Source organism: Rhinatrema bivittatum, chromosome 1 (assembly GCF_901001135.1).
Source record: "Rhinatrema bivittatum chromosome 1, aRhiBiv1.1, whole genome shotgun sequence".
Classification (NCBI taxonomy): Eukaryota; Metazoa; Chordata; class Amphibia; order Gymnophiona; family Rhinatrematidae; genus Rhinatrema; species Rhinatrema bivittatum.
Window position 1 is genome coordinate 428,230,256 of NC_042615.1, and position 16,413 is coordinate 428,246,668.

General features: G+C 45.7%; 1 protein-coding gene across 1 annotated transcript in view; it reads left to right on the top strand.

The window, feature by feature from the left end:
• Nucleotides 1-16,413, top strand: part of LOC115092784 (sialic acid synthase-like) — a 96,068-nt gene that overhangs the window by 12,165 nt on the left and 67,490 nt on the right. The window contains exon 2 of the mRNA XM_029604101.1: nucleotides 1,765-1,980. Within this exon, the coding sequence (XP_029459961.1) occupies nucleotides 1,765-1,980 (216 nt within the window). The remainder of the gene's footprint in view (nucleotides 1-1,764; nucleotides 1,981-16,413) is intronic.

Genomic DNA, 16,413 nt, shown 5'->3' on the forward strand with positions numbered 1-16,413 from the left:
GCCAGCCTCTCACTAGTAATGCAGGGAGGGAGCTGTCTCAGACTTCACCATCCTCCCCCCCCCCTCACCCACACACCATTCACTAGCTGGGACATGGGGGAAGTCAGGAGTGAGGGTCAGGCAGCTCCCCCCTGTCTGTGAAGCCAGCCTCTCACTAGTAATGCAGGGAGGGAGCTGTCTCAGACTTCACCATCCTCCCCCCCCCCCTCACCCACACACCATTCACTAGCTGGGACATGGGGGAAGTCAGGAGTGAGGGTCAGGCAGCTCCCCCCTGTCTGTGAAGCCAGCCTCTCACTAGTAATGCAGGGAGGGAGCTGTCTCAGACTGGTATCAGGGTTAGGGCACTGTGTGCAGGAAGATCACAACACTCCTGGTATTAATAGGGATAGGGCACTGTAAGAGATGACTGTAGTAGATTGAATAAAGATCTGATGTTTCTGCTCTCCTCACACCAAACAAAAACAACACACAAGCAGAGAAGCCCTTCTTACAAAGCTGAGCTAGTGAGTTAAGTAGGAGGAAAAGTAAACATACTTGTGCCAGTGTGGCTACTTAAAAAATACACTTACTAACAATCAATTACATATATTTGAACTGTGTACAGTTCCAGCCAGGACCACCTTTCTAAAATGCACAGTGATTGGCAAATTCAACATGCACTAGCATTTCAGGTGCCTGCTAACAAAAATAATAAACAAACAAGTTCTAGTCACGTGAGTGCTGATCATTACATTACTTTTTTTGTCAAGCTTCCAACTGTTTCCATTTCACATCCCCCCAACCATTACCTCAGTATTAGCCTTGGTAACATCAATAGATAAGAGCACAGCCAGCCAATAGGAATACATACATACATATTCATTCCTAAGTGACCTTTACTGACCTGGGAAGTGTGAACACTTTGTTTCATTTTCTGTTGGTGTTCGTTAGTTTCCAGTTCCATTTCCCATCCCCCCAACCATCACCTCAGTGGTAACCTTGGTAACATCAATAGATAAGAGGGCAGCCAGCCAATAGGAACACATATTCATTCCTAACTGACCTTCAGTGACCTGGAAAGTGTTTATTTGTATCATTTTCAGTTAGTGCGCACTAAATCGAGTTAGTGCGCACTAACTCGAGTTAGTGCGCACTAACACGATTTAACGATTTTTAACGATAAATCGTTAGAATTTCTACTGTATCGTGTTCTATAACGATTTAAGACGATATAAACATTATCGGACGATAATTTTAATCGTTGAAAAACGATTCACATCCCTAGTATGAGAGACAGAACTAACAAGAGTAATGCAGTGCCACATCTCAGTTATTACATTTAATGATTGTTAGAAAGTATTCCTACAATATATAATTCAAAGTTTCAAAGTTCACCAAATACATTTATATTAAAATAGATTTGTTCCTTTTAGTTCTCATGAGTTAATTTATTACTGCTTGCTTCATAACAAATGAAATAGACATCTGATGTTCAATACACTATAGAAAAAATGTGAGGTAAATTTTCAAAGCTGTAATTGCCATCTACTCACGTAATGCAAGCACTTATGGGGGTAGATTGCCTCTATCGATATAAAGCAAATTTTCAAAGGCTAAAAGTATCAGCATTGTTCGCAATGTATGTGGATAATTTACCCATGTGGATCTGCAAATCTATGCAGAGACGTGACTAACAGACCCTCTCTGCATTGTATTTATGAACTATGGACATGAATTGTCATGGTTAGATGTTTGTGTAGATGGAAATTTTTTTGTTTTCAGGAGTGTGGAGCTGACTGTGCCAAGTTCCAGAAGAGTGAACTGGAGCATCGATTCAACAAAAAAGCATTGGAGAGACCATACACATCCAAACACTCCTGGGGAAAGACATATGGAGAGCACAAGCGCCACCTGGAGTTCAGCCACAGTCAGTACAAGGAGTTGCAGAGATACGCCAAGGAGATAGGAATTTTCTTTACAGCTTCTGCCTGGGATGATGTAAGTCTTTATGGGCCTCATTTTCCAATATCGCACACAATACCAAAAAGGGGTGTTACCTTATGCTAATAAGCATTTGTATCACAAATTGCGATATGCAACACACTCTTAGCGCAAATATATATCACGATGTTTCCGGACAGCCTCCAGCTAGGTGGAGAGAACATTGCCCAAATCTCATCTTGGAGTGAGTTTCCTCACTCCGAAGGCCATCAAATCTTCACAAGAGACCACTGTTCTGTTCGTACGTCTCATGTTGAATGTGAAAGTGGCCCCCAACCCCCTACACTAATACCTAATCCCCACCTCGAGTTACTAGGTGGGCCTCTCATAGGGATACAAATACCTATCTAGGGAACAGACACTATAGCAAGTCTCTCTCTCTCTCTCTCTCTCTCTCTCTCTCTCTCTCTCTCTCTCTCTCTCTCTCTCTCTCTCTCTCCATAAACTCTGCCCCCTGAATTAAAGATTCTGCAGTAACTCCTTTGAAAATGACCCCCTATGTCTATTTAGTTATTCATAACCCCCCTTTAGCTTATGAGGGTCCCTGTACTTATAGCCTTGCTGTAGGATTCTTGCCCCAGGTATGCTTCACCTTGCTTTTATATCTGGGTCGCCGCTGCCACCAAAAGAAAAAGGACCACGCTGCTGCAGACGCCCTGTGCTGCTCACAAACCCTCCCTGAGCTCCCAGATCCACCAATCAGCAGGTGGGAGCAACGCAGATGTCAGCGCCTGGGAGACAGGCCTAAAAGCCCTTTAAATCAGGGCTCTCTCCAGTGGCGCCACACGCCGGGCGTCGCACACATGATGGAGCGCAACCTAAGGGGCCTGCCCCTTAGTGCGCCCCTTCGTGCGTCCTTTCGCTGAACAAACCTCCTGCCTCAGAACTAGCAATCTACTTCGGTGCTCAGGCTTGACCTTCTGCCCTTGCCCCTCTCTCGGCCTAAACGCATACCGAGCTGACCCTCCGGGGTCCTGCCTGCCTGCCTCTTTGCTCACAACTGGCAATTCCGGCTTTATTACAACAAGAAGAGCCTGCACACCGACATACTGAGAGTGCCGTCCACAGTTCCCACTGTCGGAGCCCAATTCCCGACGAAGAAGCTTCTCTCAAATGGTTTCCCCTCTCAGTGCCCCCCTTTCTAGCGTTGCCAACATAGCAGTTATATCCTCTCTCCCCCTCCCCCTCTACAGTCCTTTATCAGCCTCCTTTCAACTGAAATGTTCCTCTTTAGTATTTCCTGTTTACACCGTCCCACCATGCGAAAGACTCTCCCAGTACACCCACACCCCTCCAACCAGTGCAAATCTCTAGTGCCCATTTTGATTTCACCCCTCACTCAATTTCTGCGCCTAACTACGCTTGCCATCTCCCTATTCAATGCACAATCCATCCTAAAAAAAAAGCCCCCATCCTCCATGACCTGCTCACGGACTCCAATCCCGACATTTGTGCCATCACTGAGTCCTGGCTAAAGAACACAGACCAGGTATTCATTAACCAGCTCCCTCTGCAGACCTACAATATTTTCTCCATCCCAAGACCGAAAAAAAGAGGTGAAAGACTACTTCTGGCTGCAAAAAAACACCTCCATTTAAAACTCCAAACAACCCACACCCCATCCAGACTTGAAGTAGGGCTGTTTAAATCTAATACCCTACAGGTCTGCCTCATCTATGCCCCCCCCCCAGGCCTACTCAAATATGACCCCTCCCCCATCATTGAATACATTTCTGATAACATCAAATCTGACCCCTCTGCAGTTATACTAGGAGATTTTAATCTCCATGTGGATGTCCGCCCTGCCACACCTGCCTGCGAGATCTTACTTGACACCCTCCAGGCCTTGGGCTATAGACAACTCATCTCTGCGTCAACATACAAAGCGGGTCACACCTTTGACCTCATCTTCATTAACTCCCACATAACGTCGTCTAACACACCTGTAGCTACCCCAGTCCCATGGTCCGACCACTCCCTCATTAATGTCCTCCTCACCACAAACATCCCCCCTCCAGCATCTCATACGCATTCTAAGACAATCTCTTTCCGTAAACCATGCTCATCAGAGGACCTTACTTTAGCATTTGACAAAGTAGTTAAGAACCTCGACCTCACTAACCCAGAATCTGTGCTACTCTCATGGAACAATCTTACATCCATTGTAGCCAATGAAAACTGCCCCATGTTTCACAAAGAGATACCCCTCACGCAAACTGTAAGAAAACCATGGTACACTGCTGAACTAAAAAGGGTAAAAAAAGACCTTAGATCCAAAGAACGTACATGGCGTAAACAACCATCCCTTACTCACAAAGCAGCTTACAAAAATACTTTGCACGCTTACAGACAAATCACCCACCAATCTAAACGAGACTTCTACTCTTCCAGAATTCATGACTATCAATTCAATGGTAATGCCCTATTCTCGTATGTCGCAGAGCTTACAAACTCCACTCACCACACTAACACTGAAGAAAATGCCAGTGGTAAATGCGAAGAATTAGCTTTGTATTTCAAAAACAAAATTGCCAATATCCTACTACGCTTCCCCACCAAGCTTACCCCCATACCCCACTCACTAATGACAACAAGGTCACCCTCGGGTCCTTCGACCTTACGACTACCAAGGAGATTGAATCCATTTTAAAAAAGATTAAACTAGCTACACACATCTCTGACACTATACCTACGAAAGCATTTCTGACTATCCCTGCTGCCATCGCCAAACCGCTAACCAACTTAATTAACTGCTCACTCACATTCGGAAAAGTCCCAGACCCCCTCAAACTTGCTGTCGTCAAACCCCTCCTTAAAAAATCCACTCTTGACCCCACTGACCCAGCAAATTACCGACCAATCTCCAACCTGCCCTTCATATCCGAAATATTGGAAAAGATAGTTAACACAAAACTTACTGACTTTCTAGAAGACCATAGTATCCTACACCCATCACAATTTGGATTCCGTAAAGCTCATAACACCGAAAATTTCCTACTAGCTATCACTGACACCATCCTCAAAGGCATGGACTATAATAAATCGTATCTACTCGCCCTCTTAGACATCTCGGCAGCCTTTGATACTGTCAACCACGAAATTCTAATTTCCCGCTTAGCAAAGATAGGTATCTCTGACACAGCCCTGTTATGGTTTGCCTCCTATCTCAACCACAGAGAGTACATAGTAAAAATTGATAACTGTGAATCCTCACATATTCCCCTTACTCAAGGTGTCCCCCAAGGATCCTCACTATCCTCCACCCTATTCAATATTTATCTTTTGCCACTCTGCCGCCTCCTCTCTGACCTAGGCCTACAGTTTTTCCTATATGCAGATGACGTGCAAATTCTCATCCCCATTCAAAAATTCCTCAACGAATCCCTGCAATTCTGGGAATCTTGTCTTGCATCTATCAACTCCTTACTATCCAACCTCCATCTCGCGCTAAATGCATCAAAAACAGAAATCCTCATAATCTCAAATCAACCTGACCTTATATCTCAATCCACTTCTCTCAACACTTCTCTTACCCACGCCCCCCTGCACTCCGTTAGAGACTTAGGTGTCTCACTAGACCAACATTTAAATTTCAAACCCCACATCAATACTCTTCTAAAAGGGGGTTTCTTTAAACTCAACATCCTTAAAAAGCTCAAACCCCTCCTACACGCTCAGGATTTCCATTTAGTACTTCAGACGACCATTCTATCTAAACTAGACTACTGCAACTCCCTACTCCTGGGCCTTCCCTTTTCCATCATCAAACCCCTACAAATCCTGCAGAACGCCATGGCCAGGATCATAACTAATACACGTAAAAGGGACCACATCACCCCCATTCTAAAGGACCTGTACTGGCTGCCCATTCCTTTCCATATTCAATACAAAACTCTCACCATCCTACACAACACGCTGTATAAACACAACCACTCCTGGCTCGAGGAAATGCCACGTTTCCGCACACCCAACCACCCTTCCAGAACCACCCTGACAGGTACCCTTCTTTCCCCATCACTCAAAACCACTCACCATGCCCTCACCAGACATAGAGCTTCCTCCATTGCTGGCCCATCCCTCAGGAACTCCCTACCTTCCAATCTCCGCCTAGAGCCTTCCTTACATAACTTCAAAAAAGGAATCAAGACATGGCTTTTCAAACAGGCCTACCCCGATTCAAACCAAACCTAACCTAACACCCAACTTTTATACCTTTATGCCTGCTATTAATTCCCTTTTGCCTTTCCCGCATCCCACTGTACAGCCCCCCGCCCCCTCCCTCCTTTCAGAACTCAGCATTTTTACTCTGTAAGATTGTATACTGTTACTCTTGTTTTATATGTACATTTCCTATGATGTTATTGTAGTCTCATAATAAGGTTATGCTCCACCCCTCTCCATATAATTGTTCCTTTCAATTTTCCTTCGCTAGTTCTCTATCCTCCCTCTGCCTCTCCCTCCTTCTCTTTCTAGCCTTCTCCCCTTTCCCCCCACCCTGTTCATTGTAATTTTCCAGCTTTAATAGTTAATTGTAAACCAGCGTGAATGTTTCTTACGAATGTTGGTGTATAAAACCTTATAAATAAGTAAATACATATAAATAAATCCTTCAGTTTACAAGAGTCAGTGACTAAGCTGACCTCCCACTTCCATTCAGAAATGACTAAAGAACGGGGCTCTGGAATAATTCACCAGAATGGACCCTCAACACCATTTTTCACTCATTAAAACCACAAACCCAGCACCTCTGTTACCTGTCAGGATGCCCTGGCTCAGGATTCAATTCTAAATAACGTATCCCTTCAGAACAATTGCAAATAAGCCATCCAATCCATCAATTCTTTTAGCATAATTTTCTTTTCCTATAGATTTTTCCAAATGCCTTTCCCATGTTAATTCCAGTTTCTCTAAACCAGGACTTCCCAAACCATGGGTCGAAACCCTAAATAGGTTTAAAAAAATCTTCAGTTGGGATTATGGGTGCCTCAGGAGCGCTGTTCAGGCACCAGCAGTAGCTCCATTAATGTAGACATCAGCAAGGGGCCTTTGAGCTTACACACACTCATAGGCCCTGCAGCAGCACTGCCCTCATATGAGTTTGTATGGTAACAGGAAGCCCTGCACAAGGAGGGATCAAGGCCATTACAGGGCCTGTGAGTTTGCACAGGCACAGAGGCTTCATGCTGACTTTCATTATGCAGCTGCTGCTTGATTATCACTGTCAGGCTTTTGGGACCAGCCATTAGGGTAGAGGAGGGCTGAGTATGCATAGGTTGTGGAGATTGCTACTGCCCCTCTCTCCTCCACCATTTAACCTACCTGAGAAAAATGATGCTCCTGTCATCAGCCTGCCTAATCTTCTCACCAGTTGTCATCCTTCTTTGGCTCAGGACCCTGGCTAGGGGGAGCTTTGGAAGAGGGGATATTGATGGGAGGGATCAGATGCAGGAGGGGATATTTGATGGGAGGGATCAGATGCAGGAGATGACTGAGGGTTGGATCATGTGGGAAGGGATTGGCTGTGGATGGTGAGTGGGAGGATAACTGAAAATCAAATGGATGATACAAGAGAGAAGCAGAGGGTGAGAGGAGATCAGCTAGGGGATGTGAAGGAAGAGTTAGAAGGGGAAGATGTGAAGCTGGGAGGTGAGAGACTGAGAGAATGGGAGATGAGAGTGAGGAGGGAATGGGGGTTGGGGTGAGAGGGCGTTGATGACAGAGGATCAGTTGGGGGTTATAAAAAGGGCTTGGGAGTGAGAAAAGATCAGCTGTGGGGAGCATAAAGCACTTGAGGTGATGATAGGGAATGGGCAGGGGGGAGGTATGAGGAGCTGGGGGATGTAAGAGGTGTCTAATGGAGGGGAGAAGGATAAGAGAGGATTAACTGGAGAGAGTGGAGGTTAGTGAGGAGATCAGTTGGAGAGTAGGGGGATGGTTGGAAAGGAGTGATTTTGGACGGGGACTATACCCCTGTTAATTTGTTTTGGTTGTTCTCTGGGATCATGTGAATTTTCAAGTGCTAAAATGGGGTCATATTGACTAAAAAGTTTGGGAAGCCCTCTCTTGTAACTCTCCCTAAGAATCACATGTCGTTTAGATGCCATTCCTTCAGCAGAGTTCCCCCTTGAGACCTACTTTTCTATGGCTGTTGCTTCCCTTAGACTATTTTGCAAAAATCCAGACTTCCTCATTTAGACGGTAACTTTCAAACTGGCGCACAGGCACACATTGGTACGTATTTCGGTACGCGCCCAGGGACGTGACCATTTATAACTTGTGCATGCATATGTGTGCATGTTTTTTAATAGTCTGGCCATGTGCACATGTGCACCTAATTTTGAGTGGGTGCACAAATCCTGCTTCTACCACATAAATCGGGAGATTTTAAAAGAGGTGCGTGCTGACGCCATTGCCAGTTTCACCAGTTTACCCAGTTAAGAGCTAGGTCTTCCAAATCCCCCTAGTTTAATAGCCTTCACTCCCCACCAGTTAGCTCAGACCCTTAAAATCCCTCAGATGTGGCTAAACAAACATTTCCTCCATAGCAGAAGTAAACTTATGCAGCATAGGGATGTGCAGAAGGGAAAAATTTGTTTCGATTCGTTTTTCGTTTCACCAGGACCCAAATGCATTTCATTAGTTTCATAGTGGGGAAAACCAATTTGTTTATTAGTTTTATTCATTTTTCGCTTCCCATTAAAGTCAATGGGGGAAGTATTTGCAGCCTATTTTTGGCTGCAGAATTGGGGTTTTCTTATCAATTCTGATGAAACTTCTGGGGAACAATCATCAGAATGAGAAAAGAGCTCCAAGGTACTTATACTGTGGCAAAGTGGCACCAAAGTGGCATGAATAGCCTCAGGCAATGGAAAGGGGCAAAGGGGTACCAGGAGTGGCAAGAGTGCTTTAACAGAGTTGCAAAGCAGAAGCGAGAGTGTCAAAAACACACCACAGCTTCAAAAGAGAGCACCAATAACAGTTGCATGAACCCTCGAAGGCAGCATGACAGGCAAAGTGGCAAGACAAGTGGCATCAACATCCTAAGCACAATGAAGAGGGAACATAGCAAGCAGAAAGAGTGTCAGAAAAAAACCACAAGGCGCCGATAAAGGGACAAAGCGGCAGAAAGACTATCACCAACTCACTGAGGAACCATGATAGTGGCAAGAACACCACAAGGAGTAGAGTGAGTCATCTGGTGTATGGCAGCAAGGCAGAGTGGCAGAAAGTTGATAGGGGCAAGACAGGCTGGCAGAGGGGAGGTAGTCTGGTCCCTGTGGTTTTGATAGGGGCAAGTCAGACTGGCAGAGCTGAGGTAATCATGTCCCTGTGGTTTTGATAGGGGCAAGACAGGCTGGCACCAGGGAGAGTTCCCTTTCTTTTGTGCAGGAAAGGGCTCCATAGAATGGGTTCGCCCCTAGAGTGGGGTGGTTCCGTTGGCATCTAATGAGCTCTCGCTGGTCTTTTAAAATCTGGTGGACATAACAGATATACAAACGAGAATTTTGAAGGCCGAGGTGGAGGAGGTTTCCATGTGAACAGTGGATCAACATGGGTTGGCGGGTGTTAAGAGATAGGCTGGCTAAACCCAGGGAGAGGTCCCTTTCCTTTGCACAGGAAAGGGCTACCTGGAATGGGTTGGCCTCTACAGTAGAGCACAAGCCTACAAAGTGTAGCGACGTGGAGGAGGTTTCTGTTATTGTTTGTAATGTTTTGGGTGGACCCTTGGACACTGTGACAGATGACCATGCCCACGGGGGGGGGAAGACCTGTGAGGGGCCACAGGTCAGGCTCAGCTTTAGGACACACAACACAGAATTATCTTTTATTAAACAGAGTTGAGAAGCCACCAGAGGTGGCAGTAGTGAGTAAAGATGAAGCCCGGCTGGGCTTGTAGTCCCTCATGACACTGAAACAGCGATCCCTCAATAGATGTGCTGTAGTGGAGAGAAACTGAGATAGTGAGTACAGTGGAGCATACACAGGATTCTGGTATGGAGCCTCGTTGGTTGATTATTCACACAGTGGTCTCTCCCGGAAGGTAACACAGAAGCTGGAATAGAGGCAGGCCATCGAGGAGCGAGTACCTGGTTCCAGGGAACAGCTCTGAGAGAATATAGATGGTAACTCACTGATGGTGTAGGCAGCGGTTTCTTCCAAGCAGAAGTGAGCTCAGGCAGCGAGTCCGGGAACATGGGCCCTCGAGGAGCGAGTACCAGTTCCAGACAGTGACCTGAAAGAAAAGAGAGAGGCCCCCGAGGAGCGGGTACCCCGATAGAGTAAGTCCAATTAAGGAGAGGCAGAGTAGCTAGGTATGGAGAGCGAATCCCATCTGTAATGAGTCCCTTCACCTTACTAACTCGATTAGCTAGCAAACAGAGTAGGCTTTTGTATCCGGGATACGTGATGTCATCAGAGGGGGATGCCTCTGAGGTTCACGTCAAAGAAGAAATAAGCAGGGCCATGCGGTGCGCGAGCCCTATGGTAGCTGAACAACATGGCGGGATGAAGCGCCCAAGCCGGACTGTGGATGCCGGAGAGGATGGCAGCCAGACGTCCATCAACCACAGGAGGAGTCACCAAAGAGGTAAGGAGGGCGGAGTGGAGACGTTGGGCAGCGACAGTTGCAACAGTACTCCCCTTCAAAGGGCGGTCTCCTCTGTGGGTACCAGGTTTAGGCTTCAAAGGATGCGCGAGATGAAATTGATAGAGCATCTCTTTATCAAGGATGTTAGCCTGAGGCTCCCAAGAATTTTCTTCGGGGCCGAAACCTTCCCAAGAAAGAAGGTATTCAAGTGTTTTGCCTTGTCTTCGGACATCAAGAATCTCTTCGACCTTAAATTCTAGGTCATCTTCTGCATTGATGGCAGGTGGTTCCTGAGTCTTGGAAGAGAATTCACTGAGTATGAGAGGTTTCAAGAGTGAAATGTGAAAAGCGCTGGGGATGTTTAGTCCGGGTGGTAGCTTCAGACTGTAAGTGATGTTGCCAAGACGTCGGAGGATTGGAAATGTAGCAAGGAGCAAAATGAGTGGAGGGTAACTTCAGTCTGAGATGTTTGGTAGATAACCAGACTTTGTCACCGGGTTTGAAGACAGGTGCTTGAGAATGGTGAGCGTCACAAAACTTCTTAGCATGGTCACTCGCTTTAACTAGCATGTCTTTCGTCTGAGTCCACAGGTTATGAATTGCATCAGCAGTAGATTGAGCTGCTGGGGATGTCACTGAGAGCTTCAGTGGAAGTGGCGGTGTTGGCGAGCATCTATATACCACTTCAAAAGGTGTTGATCTAGTTGATGTTGCTGGATGAGAATTGATGGCAAATTCATCCCAAGGTAACAGTTCAGCCCAGTTATTCTGACGGCAACACACATAGGCTCGAATGAACTGTTTTAAGGTTCTATTCATCCATTCTGTTTGGCCATTTCATTGTGGATGATAGGCTGAAGTGCAGTCCAGAGAGATGTCGAATAACTTGCACAAGGCCCTCCAGAATCTTGCCATGAATTGAGATCCTCGGTCTGAAACAATATGTCTTGGTAGGCTGTGAAGGCGAAAAATGTGCGATATGAAGAGCTTCGCAAGCTCCAAGGCTGAAGGTAAGCCAGGCAGCGCCACAAAATGGGCCATCTTGCTGAAGTGATCAACTGTTACCCAGATGGTATTCATTCCTCCAGAAAGGGGTAAATCGACTACAAAGTCAGTAGCAATGTGTGACCAGGGCTGTTCCGGAATTGGCAGTGGCTGCAGCAATCCCCACGGTTGGCCAGAAGCAGGTTTGTGTTTGGCACAGTTGGTACAAGATGCCACGTAGGATAGGCCACCAATAGAACCTCCGGATCTTAAGGAGGGTGCAGCGTTGACCAGGATGGCCAGCCAGCTTGGAATCGTGTGCCCAAAAGAGCACTTTCTTCCTGAGATGTTTAGGCACGATGGTCTTACCATCGTGGCACAGAATGTGTAGTTGCCAAGATGACTTTCTTCAGGTCAATTATGTGCTGAGGTTCTTCAGGTACATCCTCCGAAAATAAGGAGCGTGACAAGGCATCAGCTCTGGTATTTCTGTCTCCGGGGCAATATTTAAGCACAAAGTCAAAACAATTGAAGAATAAGGACCATCTAGCTTGTCTGTAGTTAAGACGTTGTGCATGGCAGAGATACTCTAGATTTTTATGGTCCTTGAATACAGTTATTTGATGTTGAGCGCCTTCGAGCCAAGGCCGCCATTCCTCAAATGCTAGCTTAATAGCCAAGAGCTCTTTATCTCTGATCCCATAGTTCTTCTCTGCCAGGGAGAAACGTCGTGAGAAGAAAGAGCATGGACGTAAGGATTTAGAGTCTCCAGTTTGGTTCAATACAGCCCCCACGCCGAGATCTGAAGCGTCAACTTCACCAATAAATGGGTGTTGGGGTCAGGATGCCGCAAGCATGGTTCCATGGAAAAGGCAGTCTTTAATTTCTCAAAAGCGTAAATGGCCTCCACAGACTATTTTGAAGCGTTGGAACCCTTTCGGGTCATTGCAGTCAAGGGTACTGTTAAAGAAGAGTAGTTCTTTATAAAGCTTCTATAATAGTTGGTAAACCCCAAAAATTGTCTCAAGGGCTTCAGGCTGGTAGGTTGGGACCAATTTTTGATACTATCCAGCTTTTGAGGGTCCATCTGGAAGCCATCTTTAGACACAATATAGCCAAGAAAAGGCACGGAGTCTTTATGAAATTCGCACTTGGATAGTTTGGCATAGAGCCTGTGTTCACGGAGTCGGCGTAGTACTTGCTTGACATCCTCTAGATGAGTAGGCAAATCCTGAGAAAATATCAGGATATCATCAAGATATACCACGACACTCTTGTACAGCAGGTCCCGCAAGATGTCGTTCATCATGTTCTTAAATATAAAGGGTGCATTGCACAGGCCGAAGGGCATTACTAAGTACTCAAAATGGCCATCTCAAGTGTTGAAGGCTGTTTTCCATTTGTCGCCACTGCGAATGCGAACTAAGTTGTAGGCCCCCTTCAGGTCAAGTTTTGAGAATATTTGGCCCCCTGAAGCCAGTCAAACAGCTCTGAGATTAAAGGCAGGGGGTAGCAGTCTTTAATTGTGATCTCGTTAAGACCTCAGTAAGCGATACAAGGACGTAAGGTACCGTCCTTCTTCCCTACAAAGAAGAAGCCTGCGCCGGCTGGAGACTTCGATGGTCTAATAAACCCCTTCTGTAAATTCTCCTCGATGTATTCGGACATTGCCTTGTTCTCAATCACTGAGAGTGGATAGACATGTCCTTTAGGAGGGTTTCAGTCTTATGGCACAGTCATAGGAACCTATGCAGAGGAAGAAAGTCAGCAGCTTCTTTGGTAAACACATCATTAAAATATGCGTATTGGGGCGGCAGTCCCGGCATCACTGGAGTTGTAGGCATGCAGATGACAGGAGCAATCTCCTTAATGCACTTTCCATGACAACCTGGGCCCCAGTGGGAGAGTTCCAAGGATGCCCAGTCAAATTGGGGTTGGTGCGACTGCAACCAGGGTAACCCCAGGACGATAGGGTGCATGGCCTTCTCTAACACAAAGAAGGAAATTGACTCAGTATGGAGAGCTCCGGTGCAGTTTGGCAAGTCACATCACCCAGTAAGGGCTTCCCATGGATGGAAGATATGAGAAGTGGAACCTTCAAAGTGACGAGGGGGATCCTCAAATGTTCCACTAGGCGTTGAAGAATAAAGTTGCCTCCTGCCCCTGAATCCACCAGAGCAAGAGTTTGAAACTCAGACAGTCCGCAGATCAAGGAGACTGGGGGAGAGAGCGGAGGAGAGGGTGTCGAAAGGCCTAAGAACAGTCCTCCTACAGGACTTAGGCCCGTCCGTTTCCCAGATGAATTGGGCATGTTGGGACATCGTGACCAGCCTGTACACAGTACATACACAGACCATGCCTCTTCTGAAGTCTTCTCTCTTTGGAAGTCAAATGACTGTGACCAAGTTGCATCGGTTCATCTCCACTGGCAGCAGGAATTACTGGAACCATCCGAGGTGCAGGTTTAGCACTAGCCTCCTTCTGACCTGGTCCTCTATTAGGCCAGAGTTCTTTTACCTTATCACGAAGCCGGTGGTCGATCCTAGTAGCCAAAGCCACTAGTTCATCCAGCGAGTCAGGTGTTTCACGAGTGGCCAGCATATGTAGAATTCAGGTATGATAATTCCCCGCCTGAAAGAGCTTACCATGTATGTGTGTTTTTTGCTCCATCTCTTGCTCTAGCTCCCTACCCTCACAAACTTCTTAATATCTCTAGAGGTATCCTGCTCCTTTCTGTCTTTCCCTTTATATTTCCCTTCTCTCTTTTCCCCCTTCCAAACCACTCTTTCTCTCCCCTGCCCAGTATCAGGTCCCACAACCCTCTACCTCTCCCCATGTCTGCAGCAGATCCATCTCCCTGGCTAGCAGCAGGCATAGGTCCCTGCTCCCCAGAAGCATGCCTCACTCTTCCACCTGTCTCTCCTTTCCTCCTGCCTAACAGCAGATCCCCTTTCCCCTTGTTTCATTCTTTACCCATCAGGTCTATTTCCCTCTCTGACACACACTCTTCATCTGTTGTGCTGTTGCTTATGTACTCAATCAGCAAGTGCTTCCACCATCGCCCCCAGCAGACATTCACAGCTAGGTTTGCCAATTGTCCAGTTTTGGACTGGACAGCCAGGTTTTCAAGTATTCTGTACAGTGTCCAATCAGAAGTACTGACCAGACACTAAATGTCCGGTTTTGCAGGTGGATCCTCCTTTTTCCCATAGCCTCTTAGTTAAAGGAAGAGAAAGGCAGGTCGGAGCTGTATCCCTGCCTCCTTTCCCAGGCTGTGATTGGACAGCATAGGGAGAGGAGATGGTGCACAGCACAGCCCTCAGCTCCCAGTGGTTCTGCAGTTACATAGATACACTGTTTAGGTAGATCACTGGCAGGATTTAAAATTTATGCAAATGAGGGGGTACCATTCCCCCCACCCCACCCCTGGTCCTCAAGTGTCCTGTCCTGGTCTATGGAAAAGTTGGCAACTCTATCCGCACCTTGTAAATTGTCTTAAGGATAATGACTACTCCTCCCCCTCTGTAACAGTCCTAGGTTCAGACGTTTTCTGATTCATTCTCCATTCTTGAAATTAAGCTCACTTTCATCTTCAGGTCAGGATTGCTTTCCCATTGGTTACAGGGTCCCACAAAGCCCTGCTGACTCCTGGCCCTTCTCAAACACTGCTAGTCTGTCTGCTCTTAAGTATGATTTTTCTTTTTTTTTGACCAGGCAGGAGGGCAGGGGTACCAGGCGCTTGGAGAGGAGCAGAGAAAGGAGAAAGGAGGACATATGAGCACCCTAAGTTAAATGCCTTCTAAAAATCCAAGTACACTATATTATTTGGTTTACCTGTATCCACATGTATATTTACACTTAAAAAAAAAATCTAATAGAGTAGTAAGGCAAGACTTCCCTTTTCTACAACCATGTTAACTCTTCCCCATTAAACCATTGCTATCTATATGGACAGTGATATTTTTTTTGTAAGATTAGCTTCTACTGTTTTTTCCAGCACCAGTGTCAGTCTAATAGTTTCCCAGATCACTCTAGAGTCCCTTTTAAAAATCGGTGTTACATTGGCCAGCCACCCTCCAGTTATCAGATTTCTGTTGCTGTTTTAAATGATAGGTTACAGATTACCAGCAACAGATTTGCAAATTCATGTTTGAGTTCTTTCAGACCTCTGGGGTGAATACCATCTGATCCCGGTAAATTTGTTAACCTTGAGTTTGTCAGTTTGATCAATTACATCTTCCAGTTTCACACTGATTTGCTTTAGTTCCTCAGAATCATCACTATCAAAGGAAGTTTTCGGTGTGGGATTGTCCCCAACATCCTCCTTATTAAATACAAAGAAAAACAACTCATTCAGTTTGTCTGATAATTCTTTGTGAAGTATCTTGGCAACCCAGTAATAATGGGAGACTTCAATTATCCCAGTATTGACTGAGTCAGTGCTAGAGAGGTTAAGTTTCTAGATGACATAAATGAATGCTTCATGGAACAGTTAGTCCTAGAAACAATGAGAGGGGCAGCTACTTTAGATTTACTTTCCAGTGGAACGCACGACCTAGTGCAAGGGATTACTGTGTTTAGGTTGCTAAGCAATAGCGATCATAATGCAATCAAATTTGACATAATCACTGGAGGGAGGATATTAAGTAAACTATTGCTCTGGCATCTAATTTTAAAAAGGGAGACTATAATAGAATGAAGAAATTAGAAAAAAACCCAGTAAAAGAAGTGTTGAAAAAATTAAAAGTTTGCATGAGGTGTAGACATGGTTTCAAAATTCATTTTGGAAGCCCAGATAAAATGATTTTCATGCATTAAAAAGGTCAAAATAAGACCAAATAACTGCCAGCACAGTTTAA